General features: G+C 50.6%; 1 protein-coding gene across 13 annotated transcripts in view; it reads right to left on the bottom strand.

Moving 5' to 3' along the window:
* The window catches only part of LOC106610401 (putative sodium-coupled neutral amino acid transporter 10), a 47,598-nt gene that overhangs the window by 13,541 nt on the left and 19,171 nt on the right, over nt 1–14,886 (bottom strand). For all 13 annotated transcript variants that reach the window (XM_014209776.3, XM_082978150.1, XM_082978149.1 and 10 more), the window contains 5 exons: nt 9,411–9,513; nt 8,544–8,726; nt 6,667–6,778; nt 4,673–4,779; nt 1,514–1,673 (listed from right to left, as the gene is read on the bottom strand). In XM_014209776.3, the coding sequence (XP_014065251.1) occupies nt 1,514–1,673; nt 4,673–4,779; nt 6,667–6,778; nt 8,544–8,726; nt 9,411–9,513 (665 nt within the window). The remainder of the gene's footprint in view (nt 1–1,513; nt 1,674–4,672; nt 4,780–6,666; nt 6,779–8,543; nt 8,727–9,410; nt 9,514–14,886) is intronic.

Below are 14,886 nucleotides of genomic sequence, written 5' to 3'. Positions count from 1 at the left end.
GAGCTAGGGAGAGAGACAGACAGGGAGCGAGCTAGGGAGAGAGACAGACAGGGAGCGAGCTAGGGAGAGAGACAGACAGGGCGCGAGCTAGGGAGAGAGACAGACAGGGCGGGAGCTAGGGAGAGAGACAGACAGGGCGGGAGCTAGGGAGAGAGACAGACAGGGCCGGAGCTAGGGAGAGAGACAGACAGGGCGGGAGCTAGGGAGAGAGACAGACAGGGCGGGAGCTAGGGAGAGAGACAGACAGGGCGGGAGCTAGGGAGAGAGACAGACAGGAAGCGAGCTAGGGAGAGAGACAGACAGGAAGCGAGCTAGGGAGAGAGACAGACAGGAAGCGAGCTAGGGAGAGAGACAGACAGGAAGCGAGCTAGGGAGAGAGACAGACAGGAAGCGAGCTAGGGAGAGAGACAGACAGCGAGCTAGGGAGAGAGACAGACAGACAGCGAGCTAGGGAGAGAGACAGACAGACAGCGAGCTAGGGAGAGAGACAGACAGACAGCGAGCTAGGGAGAGAGACAGACAGACAGCGAGCTAGGGAGAGAGACAGACAGACAGCGAGCTAGGGAGAGAGACAGACAGACAGCGAGCTAGGGAGAGAGACAGACAGACAGCGAGCTAGGGAGAGAGACAGACAGACAGCGAGCTAGGGAGAGAGACAGACAGACAGCGAGCTAGGGAGAGAGACAGACAGACAGCGAGCTAGGGAGAGAGACAGACAGGGAGGGAGCTAGGGAGAGAGACAGACAGGGAGGGAGCTAGGGAGAGAGACAGACAGGGAGGGAGCTAGGGAGAGAGACAGACAGGGAGCTAGGGAGAGAGACAGACAGGGAGCTAGGGAGAGAGACAGACAGGGAGCTAGGGAGAGAGACAGACAGGGAGCTAGGGAGAGAGACAGACAGGGAGCTAGGGAGAGAGACAGACAGGGAGCTAGGGAGAGAGACAGACAGGGAGCTAGGGAGAGAGACAGACAGGGAGCTAGGGAGAGAGACAGACAGGGAGCTAGGGAGAGAGACAGACAGGGAGCTAGGAAAAGAGACAGACAGAGAGCCGTCTGTACCTCTGAATCGTCTCCCTCCATCATCCCGTTACAGGAAAGAAATAGCAGGCATTTCAGCTGCCCAGGAGAGGGGGAAAAAGAGAAGGGGAGAGGGAAGAGGACAGAGAAAAGGAAGTAGGAGAGGGGGAGAGGAGAGAGCGAGATGGGGGGGTAGATGAGAAACCACCAGAGTTTGAAGAGCATCACTCTGGCTCCATCAATGTCAAAGGCTGCTCCTCTTATCCTCTACCCCGTCTGTCTAGCTGTCTGCCAGTCAAACATTCAATATATTCCCCCATTTACCTGAGGTTCCATCTTTCTTTGTTTTAAGATTGCTTTGACCTTTTGGCTCTTGGTCTCTCTACTCTCACCAACACTGACATCAAAATGTGATCTTTGGAGTTCGGAGCATCTCAGACTTAGAACTGAATAGAACTGAATAGAATAGCTGACTCAACATTGTAATATGGTCCACACCGTTCAGTAAATCAGCCATGTCAGGAAGGACTCGCAAGATGGCATTCTTGTCAGCTGCAGGGGGAGGAGGGGCATGCTTGGGGGTGGAGTCAATGGCTGAGATTGACACCGTGGTGAAGGTGCTGACCAGCAAGATGCCTAACCCAACCCACAACACCAACTATAAAGAGAGAGAGATGTTGGTCAGTGATGAGGTTAGTCGAGAGAATGAATGAAATGTATGAACAGTGGGGGGGAAAAGTATTTGATCCCCTGCTGATTTTGTACGTTTGCCCACTGATAAAGGATCAGTCTATAATTTTAATGGTAGGTTTATTTGAACAGTGAGAGACAGAATAACAACAAAAATATCCAGAAAAACACATGTCAAAAATGTTATAAATTGATTTTCATTTTAATGAGGGAAATAAGTATTTGACCCCCTCTCAATCAGAAAGATTTCTGGCTCCCAGGTGTCTTTTATACAGGTAACGAGCTGAGACTAGGAGCACACTCTTAAAGTGAGTGCTCCTAACCACAGCTTGTTACCTTTAAAAATGACACGTGTCCACAGAAGCAATCAATCAATCAGATTCCAAACTCTCCACCATGGCCAAGACCAAAGAGCTCTCCAAGGATGTCAGGGACAAGATTGTAGACCTACACAAGGCTGGAATGGGCTACAAGACCATCGCCAAGCAGCTTGGTGAGAAGGTGACAACATTTGGTGCGATTATTCGCAAATGGAAGAAACACAAAAGAACTGTCAATATCCCTCGGCCTGGGGCTCCATGCAAGATCTCACCTCGTGGGGTTGCAATGATCATGACAACGGTGAGGAATCAGCCCAGAACTACACGGGAGGATCTTGTCAATGATCTTAAGGCAGCTGGGACCATTGTCACCAAGAAAACAATTGGTAACACACTACGCCGTGAAGGACTGAAATCCTGCAGCGCCCGCAAGGTCCCCCTGCTCAAGAATACATATACATGCCCGTCTGAAGTTTGCCAATGAACATCTGAATGATTCAGAGGACAACTGGTGAAAGTGTTGTGGTCAGATGAGACCAAAATGGAGCTCTTTGGCATCAACTCAACTCGCCGTGTTTGGAGGAGGAGGAATGCTGCCTATGACCCCAAGAACACCATGTCCACCATCAAACATGGAGGTGGAAACATTATGCTTTGGGGGGGGGGTTTCTGCTAAGGGGACAGGACAACTTCACCGCATCAAAGGGACGATGGACGGGGCCATGTACCGTCAAATCTTGGGTGAGAACCTCCTTCCCTCAGCCAGGGCATTGAAAATGGGTCGTGGATGGGTATTCCAGCATGACAATGACCCAAAACACACGGCCAAGGCAACAAAGGAGTGGCTCAAGAAGAAGCACATTAAGGTCCTGGAGTGGCCTAGCCAGTCTCCAGACCTTAATCCCATAGAAAATCTGTGGAGGGAGCTGAAGGTTCGAGTTGCCAAACGTCAGCCTCGAAACCTTAATGACTTGAAGAAGATCTGCAAAGAGGAGTGGGACAAAATCCCTCCTGAGATGTGTGCAAACCTGGTGGCCAACTACAAGAAACATCTGACCTCTGTGATTGCCAACAAGGGTTTTGCCACCAAGTACTAAGTCATGTTTTGCAGAGGGGTCAAATACTTATTTCCCTCATTAATTAAAATGGAAATCATTTCATAACATTTTTGGCATGCGGTTTTCTGGATTTTTTTGTTGTTATTCTGTCTCTCACTGTTCATATAAACCTACCATTAAAATGATAGACTAATCATTTCTTTGTAAGTGGGCAAACGTACAAAATCAGCAGGGATCAAATACCTTTTTTCCCCACTGTATGTATGCATGCATGCATGCAATGCATGCGTGCATGCATGCATATATGCATGCAATGCATGCATGTATGTATGTACAGTTGAAGTTGGAAGTTTACATACACTTAAGTTGGAGTCATTAAAACTCGTTTTTCAACCACTCCACAAATTTATTGTAAACAAACTATAGTTTTGGCAAGTCAGTTAGGACATCTGTGTGCATGACAAGTAATTTTTCCAACAATTGTGTACAGACAGATTATTTCACTTATAATTCACTGTATCACAATTCCAGTGGGTCAGAAGTTTACATACACTAAGTTGACTGTGCCTTTAAACAGCTTGGAAAATTCCAGAAAATGATGTCATGGCTTTAGAAGCTTCTGATAGGCTAATTGACATAATTTGAGTCAGTTGGAGGTGTACCAGTGGATGTTTTTCAAGGCCTACCTTCAAACTCAGTGCATCTTTGCTTGACATCATGGGAAAATCAAAAGAAATCAGCCAAGAACTCAGAAAAACCATTGTAGACCTCCACAAGTCTGGTTCATCTTTGGGAGCAATTTTCAAACGCCTGAAGGTACCACGTTCATCTGTACAAACAATAGTACGCAAGTATAAACACCATGGGACCACGCAGCTGTCATACCGCTCAGGAAGGAGATGCGTTCTGTCTCCTAGAGATGAACGTATTTTGGTGCGAAAAGTACAAATCAATCCCAGAACAACAGCAAATGACCTTGTGAAGATGCTGGAGGAAACAGGTACAAAAGTATCTATATCCACAGTAAAACGAGTCCTATATCGACATAACCTGAAAGGCCACTCAGCAAGGAAGAAGCCACTGCTCCAAAACCACCATAAAAAAGCCAACTGTACATGTGGACAAACATTGTACTTTTTGGAGAAATGTCCTCTTGTCTGATGAAACAAAAATGTAACTGTTTGGCCATAATGACCATTTGGAGGAAAAAGGGGGAGGCATTCAAGCCGAAGAACACCATCCCAACCGAGAAGCACGGGGTTGGCAGCATCATGTTATGGGGGTGCTTTGCTGCAGGAGGGACTGGTGCACTTCACAAAATAGATGGCATCATGAGGCAGGAAAATTACGTGGATATATTGAAGCAACATCTCAGGACATCAGTCAGGAAGATAAAGCTTGGTCGCAAATGGGTCTTCCAAATGGACAATGACCCCAAGCATACTTCCAAAGTTGTGGCAAAATGGCTTAAGGACAACATGGCTTAAGGACAAAATGGACAAAATGGCTTAAGGACAACAAAGTCAAGGTGTATTGGCTAAGGTGTATGTAAACTTCCGACTTCAACTGTATGTGTGTGTATGTGGTACCTGTGCGGTGAGTCCATTCTTCTGGATCTTTCTGTAGATGAGGGCAGGGCAGATGAAGCAGATGAGAGAGCCCATGGTGGCTCCAGTCAGACCCAGGATGGTCTCCACTACAGAGGGAGTAGCATAGACAAACATTAAGTCACACAATCCACTTGCATGGCTAAAGCCACATACTGCCAGTGTACCACGTGGGTCTACATGTCAGCCAGGTAACAATCCTCATCCTACTCTTCCACGCTCCTCTTTCTCTCCACGTCTTCCTCAACTTTTTCCAGACAGACAAGGACATGGCTAAGCCTTCCTGTTCAAATCAGTCAGAATCCCCATGGCCCCGTTCCAACCCATCTGGCCCCATTCCAACCCCGTTCCAACCCATCTGGCCCCATTCCAACCCCGTTCCAACCCATCTGTCCCCGTTCCAACCCATCTGGCCCCGTTCCAACCCATCTGGCCCCGTTCCAACCCATCTGGCCCATGGCCCCGTTCCAACCCATCTGGCCCATGGCCCCGTTCCAAACCATCTGGCCCATGGCCCCGTTCCAACCCATCTGGCCCATGGCCCCGTTCCAACCCATCTGGCCCATGGCCCCGTTCCAACCCATCTGGCCCATAGCCCTGTTCCAACCCATCTGGCCCATAGCCCTGTTCCAACCCATCTGGCCCATAGCCCTGTACCAGAAGTGAAGGCAGAAACCTACCCCCCTTAATCTAATCTAGCACAAGCTTCACTTCCAGACCCTGTGTTTCAAGCCAGCACCAATCTCTCCTCCTGGGAACCCAGGCCATATTGTGTGCCTCAGATTTAGTGTCCGTTTCCCCTCTGAGTCCCCCCATCCCCCTTTCACTCTATTAGCCTGATTAGGTACACACGCTGGTGTGTGTGTGTGTGTGTGTGTGTGTCCATGCCCACACACAACCCTAACTAATAGCCTTACCACATAAGATGAATAAAACATGCAAACTAACCCCAACCTCTAGGTCATCGTTACAGAAAACACATAACAGAGACCTCTAAAGAACAAGTGTGTGTGTTTTGTGGGGGGGGGCTATGAGCCAGAGAGGGTGTGTGTGTTTTGTGGGGGGGGCTATGAGCCAGAGAGGGTGTGTGTGTTTTGTGGGGGGGGGCTATGAGCCAGAGAGGGTGTGTGTGTTTTGTGGGGGGGGCTATGAGCCAGAGAGGGTGTGTGTGTTTTGTGGGGGGGGGCTATGAGCCAGAGAGGGTGTGTGTGTTTTGTGGGGGGGCTATGAGCCAGAGAGGGTGTGTGTGTTTTGTGGGGGGGCTATGAGCCAGAGAGGGTGTGTGTGTTTTGTGGGGGGGCTATGAGCCAGAGAGGGTGTGTGTGTTTTGTGGGGGGGCTATGAGCCAGAGAGGGTGTGTGTGTTTTGTGGGGGGGCTATGAGCCAGAGAGGGTGTGTGTGTTTTGTGGGGGGGCTATGAGCCAGAGAGGGTGTGTGTGTTTTGTGGGGGGGCTATGAGCCAGAGAGGGTGTGTGTGTTTTGTGGGGGGGCTATGAGCCAGAGAGGGTGTGTGTGTTTTGTGGGGGGGGCTATGAGCCAGAGAGGGTGTGTGTGTTTTGTGGGGGGGCTATGAGCCAGAGAGGGTGTGTGTGTTTTGTGGGGGGGCTATGAGCCAGAGATGCTGTGTGTGTTTTGTGGGGGGGCTATGAGCCAGAGAGGGTGTGTGTGTTTTGTGGGGGGGCTATGAGCCAGAGAGGCTGTGTGTGTTTTGTGGGGGGGCTATGAGCCAGAGAGGGTGTGTGTGTTTTGTGGGGGGGCTATGAGCCAGAGAGGGTGTGTGTGCCTGGGCGTCTGAGAAGGGAGAAAAATAGCTCTATAAAAGGTGTGATTTAAGGAGTGTGACATTCACTGAGTCGTAAATTCATATTCACACAGCCTGAGCTACAATATACGACACAACACATGCACCTTAAAGACCTGCAGTCACACACACGCACCTTAAAGACCTGCAGTCACACACACAGTCGCACACACACCATTGGGGATGAGGATGCCTCCCAGCATTGTTCCGAAGACGATGGCGAAGGTGATCATCTTAAAGCGCAGTGGAGGCATGTACCCCCCTGCAGTAAATGTCCCATCCTTCTGCTGAGGGACAAAAAGAGGGGAGAGAGAAAGGGAGAGACAGAGATTCATTATAACAGTGTTGTACAGTAAAGCTCTTCCAGGTTAGGGAATTATAATATCATATCACTGTTCACAGTGTGTGTCTGTGTGTTTGGATTTAATTTCCTTGTGGGGACCAGAGAGTAAAACAAAGACAAGTGGGTCCCCACAAGGGGGGACCAGAGAGTAAAACAAAGACAAGTGGGTCCCCACAAGGAAACCGACTGTTTTGGGTTTGGGGGTTAGATTCAGGGTTCGGGTTACAATTAGAGTTAGGGGTTAGGTTTAGGAGTTAGGATTAGGTTTATAGCTCAGACACACCGGTGGGATTGTCAAACGTTTGCCTGCCGACAGTACTTAGCACCTCTGAATAGAGTGTAACAGTCAATCTCGTGTCCACACAGCAAAAATCTTGAAGTAGTCAGCCACTCAGCCTTGTTAAAATACTCCAAACCAGAAGGTGGCAGTAGCATTGTTGGGCAATGCATGTCCGTGTCTGTTGCTTCATGGTTTAGTCAATGTTAGATACGCTAATGTTGCTATTGTTATAGAAAGCCTTTCTTGATACTAGCCAAATGGCCACGACTAGATAACTAGCTAGCAAGATGACAAATAAACAATTTAATTAATTCTCCATAATCGCATAGATACATGTTTAGCTAGCTAGCTAACGTTAGCTAAATTGTTAACATGATACGCTTGCTAGCTACCTGTTGTGCTAGCTAGGTAAAGACACCGCATTGACTTTCGGCAGCCAGCTACAGGCCACTGCTTCATGCAAACAAATCAATTGTGATTGCTATAGTGGCCAGATAGGTAGCTTGTTAAATTTAATGTTGTGTGCATTGTGCTGCACTTACCACCCCTTTCGTTTCATATGAAGTGTGTGACTGCCTTTCTCAGTTAGCAAGGTAACGTTAGCTAGCTACAAACGAATAAGCTAGTGCACATAATCAAACCGAACAAAAAAATATTTATTTAAGCACAAAAATCCTTAGCTAGATGCAAAAGATGTAAAAAATAAATAACAATAATGTATTATGCAGCTTTGTTAAAGTTAGAGCGATTCGAATGAAAAGGGTGGATTGGCTGGGAAAATGGGCCTTTTCCCCTTTCCTTGTCACTCCTGTCAGCTCCTCCACGTGGAGGTTCGTGTGCTTTAATTGTCTCAAAGTCAAATTGTCAGCCACTGCCGAGCATTGCGATTCTACAAGTAGAAACTTCAGGTTCGTCGGGACACAGCAGGTACGGATTTTTATTCTAGCAAGATAAGGAATGGCCTCCTACTGTGCTAAGTGCCTATCGACACTCAAATTCTCAGTGAATTTCATGCTTTAGGGAAAATAGGATTTTGAATGGGAATAAATGGTTTAATAATAAATAGTAAAACAAACGTGTGTTTGCGTGTTAGGGTTGGGAATTGCCATGGACCTCACGATATTATCACGATACTTAGGTGCTGATATGATATGTATTGCGATTCTCACGATTCTATATGTATTGTGATTCGATACTGTGATTTTACTGCGATTCAATGTTCCAAATATGTTACTGCTGCAGAGGGACAAGAGATGGGCTACCGAGCCTAAGCTATGAAGGTACAAGCTAGCGCAAAAATATTGTTGCAATATTGTCAAAAAGATACATCGTCAAAAATAATATTCCGATATCTAACGGTATAGATTTCCCCCCCATCACTAGTTATGTGTGTGTGTGTGTGTTAACCTGCATGTGTGTATATAGTCACCTGTTGTTCGAACAGCATGGTGTTGATGGCCTGTCTACAGGGCAGTATCATCATGGGAAAGCCCACCGCCACTGACATCATGAAGCCCACCCGGATCGTCTTAGTCACCAGGTTAGAAGGGAAGTTCATCAGAACGTTACCGGCTATGTCCTCCGTGAAACTGACGTAGCCAAAGAATCCCACCTAGAGAGGAGGAGAGGATGAAAGGGTTCATTAGAAACGGAATAGAGCTAAGCACATGCAACATTTGGTTCATTCTGCTTTCCAACAGACACTGGGAATCAAATTCAACTTTCAGCAGAACAATAACCTAAAACATAAATATGCACTGGAGTTGCTTACCAAGACAATATTAAGTGTTCCTGAGTGGCCTAGTTACAGTTTTGACTTAAATTGGCTTCAAAAAAATCTATGGCAAGACTTGAAAATGGCTGTCTAGCAATGATCAACAATGTGCACATATTGTACAATCCAGGTGGGCACAGCTCTTAGAGACTTACCCAGAAAGACTCACAGCTGTAATCGCTGTCAAAGGTGATTCTAACATGGATTGACTCGGGGGTGAGAATACTTATGGAAATTAGATATTTATGTATTTAATTTTCAGTAAATGTGCAACAAATTCTAAAAACATCTTTTCACTTTGTCATTATAGGATATTGTGTGTAGATGGGTGAAAAAACAACAATTTAATCCATTTTGAATTCAGGCTGTAACAACAAAATGTGGAATAAGTCAATGGGTATGAATACTTTCTGAAGGCGCTGTAATACACACCTAAACCATCGTGCAGTATAGAACAATGTACTGTACTATGCGGCGAAGACATCGAGCTAGGTAGTGACATCATCAGCGTACACCACTCACCGTGATGTAGAAGGTGGTGACGATGTTGAGGGAGGTGGTGAAGATGGTGCTCATGCGTTTGATGGAGGGCTCGTCCAGACTGTCGTAGGTAGGCAACACCTGCCTGTAAACAAACAACCAGCCCACAAACTACAGCTTCCACATCTGACTGGACAGGAGAGCTCAAGTTTCAGGACAAACTTTATAGGCTACTAGAAAAATAAAGCGTCAAGACTTTGTGGATTATCAAATGTTTCAGGGGTCTTAAGATAATCATTTTATCAAAATCTAAAATATTCTAGGCAGAGAACAAGACAGACAAGGCAAATCATGAGGGTAAAAAGGTGAATTTCGGCTGATAGTTCAGATCTCTAGTCATTATAGATGATCAGATTGAAAAGTGAGGATCAGAGGTGCAATCATTTGTCCAATGATTGCACTCAAAACGGAAACAATTTGCAACGAAAATGAGAGTTTATTGGACAAATTTAGGTAGGTCCCTCCCTGTTTTGTACTGTTTGGTTCGGTCTGGTTCCTAGTGAATACACCCCAGCATTTCTATCATATCACATAAAATACATGCTGAACAGATGTCATGGAGAGAACAGCTGATTTCACAAAAAGTCAGTTGGATTTCCATGAACTGGTAGGTAGAGGGGGTGAGAAAGACTTGTGTGTGCGACACAAGTGTGTGTGTGTGAGAATGAGTGGGCACTTTACTGCACTGTTTGTCAGTGCTGGTTATCTCTGAGAAACAAAGAAGAGACAAGGGGCTGTCTGTCATCGAGCAGCACTGTACCAGAACAGGCCAGCAGCACTGTACCAGAACAGGCCAGCAGCACTGTACCAGAACAGGCCAGCAGCACTGTACCAGAACAGGCCAGCAGCACTGTACCAAAACAGGCCAGCAGCACTGTACCAGAACAGGCCAGCAGCACTGTACCAGAACAGGCCAGCAGCACTGTACCAGAACAGGCCAGCAGCACTGTACCAGAACAGGCCAGCAGCACTGTACCAGAACAGGCCAGCAGCACTGTACCAGAACAGGCCAGCAGCACTGTACCAGAACAGGCCAGCAGCACTGTACCAGAACAGGCCAGCAGCACTGTAAAACAAGCCTGTAAAAGGGGAACTTACAGGCCTTCTACTTTACACCTCGTGCTAGCCTGGATTTAGAGCATTATAAAGTTTCTTGGCAGTCTTTTTTGCACTTACTCATGTGTGCGTGTGTGAGTGAGAGGGAGAGAATACAGTTACTGTGTCTCTACCGCATTCTCTCCCTGTCCTTCTGTGGTTTGTATGAGTGTGCAGCACTGTCCCAACGGTGCTTTTCTTTGACGCCTGTTTAAACTTAGGGACTATTCCATCTTATAGCCGAGGGCAAATAAAACAGCTCACTGGAACTAGACCTCAAACCTGTACTGTAGATTCTCTCTTTTTTTCGTTCCGTTTACACCGTCTGTAAAATAGTCCAATGTATGTGTTTTCATTTGGTTCATACGGTCTGTAAAACAGCTTTCAATACACATTTATTTGTGCTATTCCTGCTAGTAAAATTGAAAGCGTTAACTGAAACTAGCACCCAAGCATGTGGGTAGAGTTAAACACATATTGTCTTCATATTGCTCATCTTGTTTTGTTTGAATCCACAGCAGTGTCACAGAGGGACATTTTCATTAGTGTTAGTCTATTCTATGACTGCTCAGTTTCATAACTCTATAGTCTTGTTGGTTAATAATGACGTTAAATCATGTTGTAACTGAAAGTAAACAGCTTTATAAAGGTCATAAAAAGCATATGTGTTGAAAGCTGTTTAATCAGTGTGTCGCAAGATGGCCGCCGTCCAGTGGTCTGATTAGTGGTTTGGCTGGAGAAGCGGTCCGCTTGCTGTTTCACCATTGGCCAACAGAGGGCCCTGCCAAATATCACTCATCACCGCCAGACTGGGACAGGCCGACACGTGCGTGCACACAGGGACGAGAGTGCGCGCTCTCTCACACACACACACATACACTCACACAGTTGAGAACAGTGTTAAAATCAGTGTGATAATTATTAAAGCCTTGTTCCAGCACCAGTCAGCCTCACCCATCCAACACCTACCTCCCCCTCCCCCACCCCACCCATCCAACACCTACCTCACCCTCCCCCACCTAACCCATCCAACACCTACCTCCCCCACCTCACCCATCCAACACCTACCTCACCCTCCCCCACCTCACCCATCCAACACCTACCTCCCCCACCTCACCCATCCAACACCTACCTCCCCCTCCTCCTCACCCATCCAACACCTACCTCACCCATCCAACACCTACCTCCCCCTCCCCCACCTCACCCATCCAACACCTACCTCCCCCTCCCCACTCATCCAACACCTACCTCCCCCACCTCACTCATCCAACACCTACCTCCCCCACCTCACTCATCCAACACCTACCTCCCCCACCTCACCCATTCAACACCTACCTCGCCCTCCCCCACCTCACCTCACCCATCCAACACCTACCTCCCCCTCCCCCACCTCACCCATCCAACACCTACCTCCCCCTCCCCCACCTCCCCCATCCAACACCTACCTCCCCCTCCCCCACCTCCCCCATCCAACACCTACCTCCCCCTCCCCCACCTCCCCCATCCAACACCTACCTCCCCCTCCCCCACCTCCCCCATCCAACACCTCCCTCCCCCTCCCCCACCTCACCCATCCAACACCTACCTCCACCTCCCCCACCTCACCCATCCAACACCTACATCCCCCTCCCCACTCATCCAACACCTACCTCCCCCACCTCACTCATCCAACACCTACCTCCCCCACCTCACTCATCCAACACCTACCTCCCCCACCTCACCCATCCAACACCTACCTCCCCCACCTCACCCATCCAACACCTACCTCCCCCACCTCACCCATCCAACACCTACCTCCCCCACCTCACCCATCCAACACCTACCTCCCCCACCTCACCCATCCATCCATCACCTACCTCACCCTCCCCCACCTCACCCATCCATCCATCCATCACCTACCTCACCCTCCCCCACCTCACCCATCCAACACCTACCTCCCCCACCTCACCCATCCATCACCTACCTCCCCCTCCCCCACCTCACCCATCCATCCATCACCTACCTCCCCCTCCCCACCTCCCCCATCCAACACCTACCTCCCCCACCTCACCCATCCAACACCTACCTCCCCCGCCTCACCCATCCAACCTCCTACCTCCCCCACCTCACCCATCCATCACCTACCTCCCCCTCCCCCACCTCACCCATCCAACCCCTACCTCCCCCTCCCCCATCCATCACCTACCTCCCCCTCCCCCACCTCACCCATCCATCCATCACCTACCTCCCCCAACCCCACCTCCCCCATCCAACACCTACCTCCCCCACCTCACCCATCCAACACCTACCTCCCCCACCTCACCCATCCAACACCTACCTCCCCCTCCCCCACCTCACCCATCCAACACCTACCTCACCCTCCCCCACCTAACCCATCCAACACCTACCTCCCCCACCTCACCCATCCAACACCTACCTCCCCCACCTCACCCATCCAACACCTACCTCCCCCACCTCACCCATCCAACACCTACCTCCCCCACCTCACCCATCCAACACCTACCTCCCCCACCTCACCCATCCAACACCTACCTCCCCCTCCCCCACCTCACCCATCCAACACCTACCTCCCCCTCCCCCACCTCACCCATCCAACACCTACCTCCCCCTCCCCACTCATCCAACACCTACCTCCCCCACCTCACTCATCCAACACCTACCTCCCCCACCTCACCCATCCAACACCTACCTCGCCCTCCCCCACCTCACCTCACCCATCCAACACCTACCTCCCCCTCCCCCACCTCCCCCATCCAACACCTCCCTCCCCCTCCCCCACCTCACCCATCCAACACCTACCCCCACCTCCCCCATCCAACACCTCCCTCCCCCTCCCCCACCTCACCCATCCAACACCTACCTCCACCTCCCCCACCTCACCCATCCAACACCTACCTCCCCCACCTGACCCATCCAACACCTACCTCCCCCACCTCACCCATCCAACACCTACCTCCCCCCCCTCACCCATCCAACACCTACCTCCCCCTCCCCCACCTCACCCATCCAACACCTACATCCCCCTCCCCACTCATCCAACACCTACCTCCCCCACCTCACTCATCCAACACCTACCTCCCCCACCTCACCCATCCAACACCTACCTCCCCCACCTCCCCCATCCAACACCTACCTCCCCCTCCCCCACCTCCCCCATCCAACACCTACCTCCCCCTCCCCCACCTCACCCATCCAACACCTACCTCCCCCTCACCCATCCATCCATCCATCACCTACCTCACCCTCCCCCACCTCACCCATCCATCCATAACCTACCTCACCCTCCCAAAACCTACCTCCCCCTCCCCCACCTCACCCATCCATCACCTACCTCCCCCATCCATCCATCACCTACCTCCACCTCCCCACCTCCAACACCTACCTCCCCCACCTCACCCATCCAACACCTACCTCCCCCACCTCACCCATCCAACACCTACCTCCCCCACCTCACCCATCCAACACCTACCTCACCCTCCCCCACCTCACCCATCCATCACCTACCTCCCCCTCCCCCACCTCCCCCACCTCACCCATCCAACACCTACCTCCCCCACCTCACCCATCCAACACCTACCTCCCCCTCCCCCACCTCACCCATCCAACACTTACCTCCCCCTCCCCCAACTCACCCATCCATCACCTACCTCCCCCTCCCCCACCTCCCCCACCTCACCCATCCAACACCTACCTCCCCCACCTCACCCATCCAACACCTACCTCCCCCTCCCCCACCTCACCCATCCAACACCTACCTCACCCTCCCCCACCTCACCCATCCAACACCTACCTCCCCCTCCCCCACCTCCCCCATCCAACACCTACCTCCCCCTCCCCCACCTCCCCCATCCAACACCTACCTCCCCCTCCCCCACCTCCCCCATCCAACACCTACCTCCCCCACCTCCCCACACCTACCTCCCCCACCTCCCCCATCCAACACCTACCTCCCCCACCTCCCCCATCCAACACCTACCTCCCCCTCCCCCACCTCCCCCATCCAACACCTACCTCCCCCTCCCCCACCTCACCCATCCAACACCTACCTCCCCCTCACCCATCCATCCATCCATCACCTACCTTACCCTCCCCCACCTCACCCATCCATCCATAACCTACCTCACCCTCCCAAAACCTACCTCCCCCTCCCCCACCTCACCCATCCATCACCTACCTCCCCCATCCATCCATCACCTACCTCCACCTCCCCACCTCCAACACCTACCTCCCCCACCTCACCCATCCAACACCTACCTCCCCCACCTCACCCATCCAACACCTACCTCCCCCACCTCACCCATCCAACACCTACCTCCCCCTCCCCCACCTCACCCATCCATCACCTACCTCCCCCTCCCCCACC

This window comes from Salmo salar, chromosome 01 (genome assembly GCF_965601325.2).
Source record: "Salmo salar chromosome 01, fSalSal1, whole genome shotgun sequence".
Taxonomy (NCBI): domain Eukaryota; kingdom Metazoa; phylum Chordata; class Actinopteri; order Salmoniformes; family Salmonidae; genus Salmo; species Salmo salar.
The sequence above is the reverse complement of the archived record's forward strand: the minus strand, read 5'-3'. Positions and strand labels throughout refer to the sequence as shown.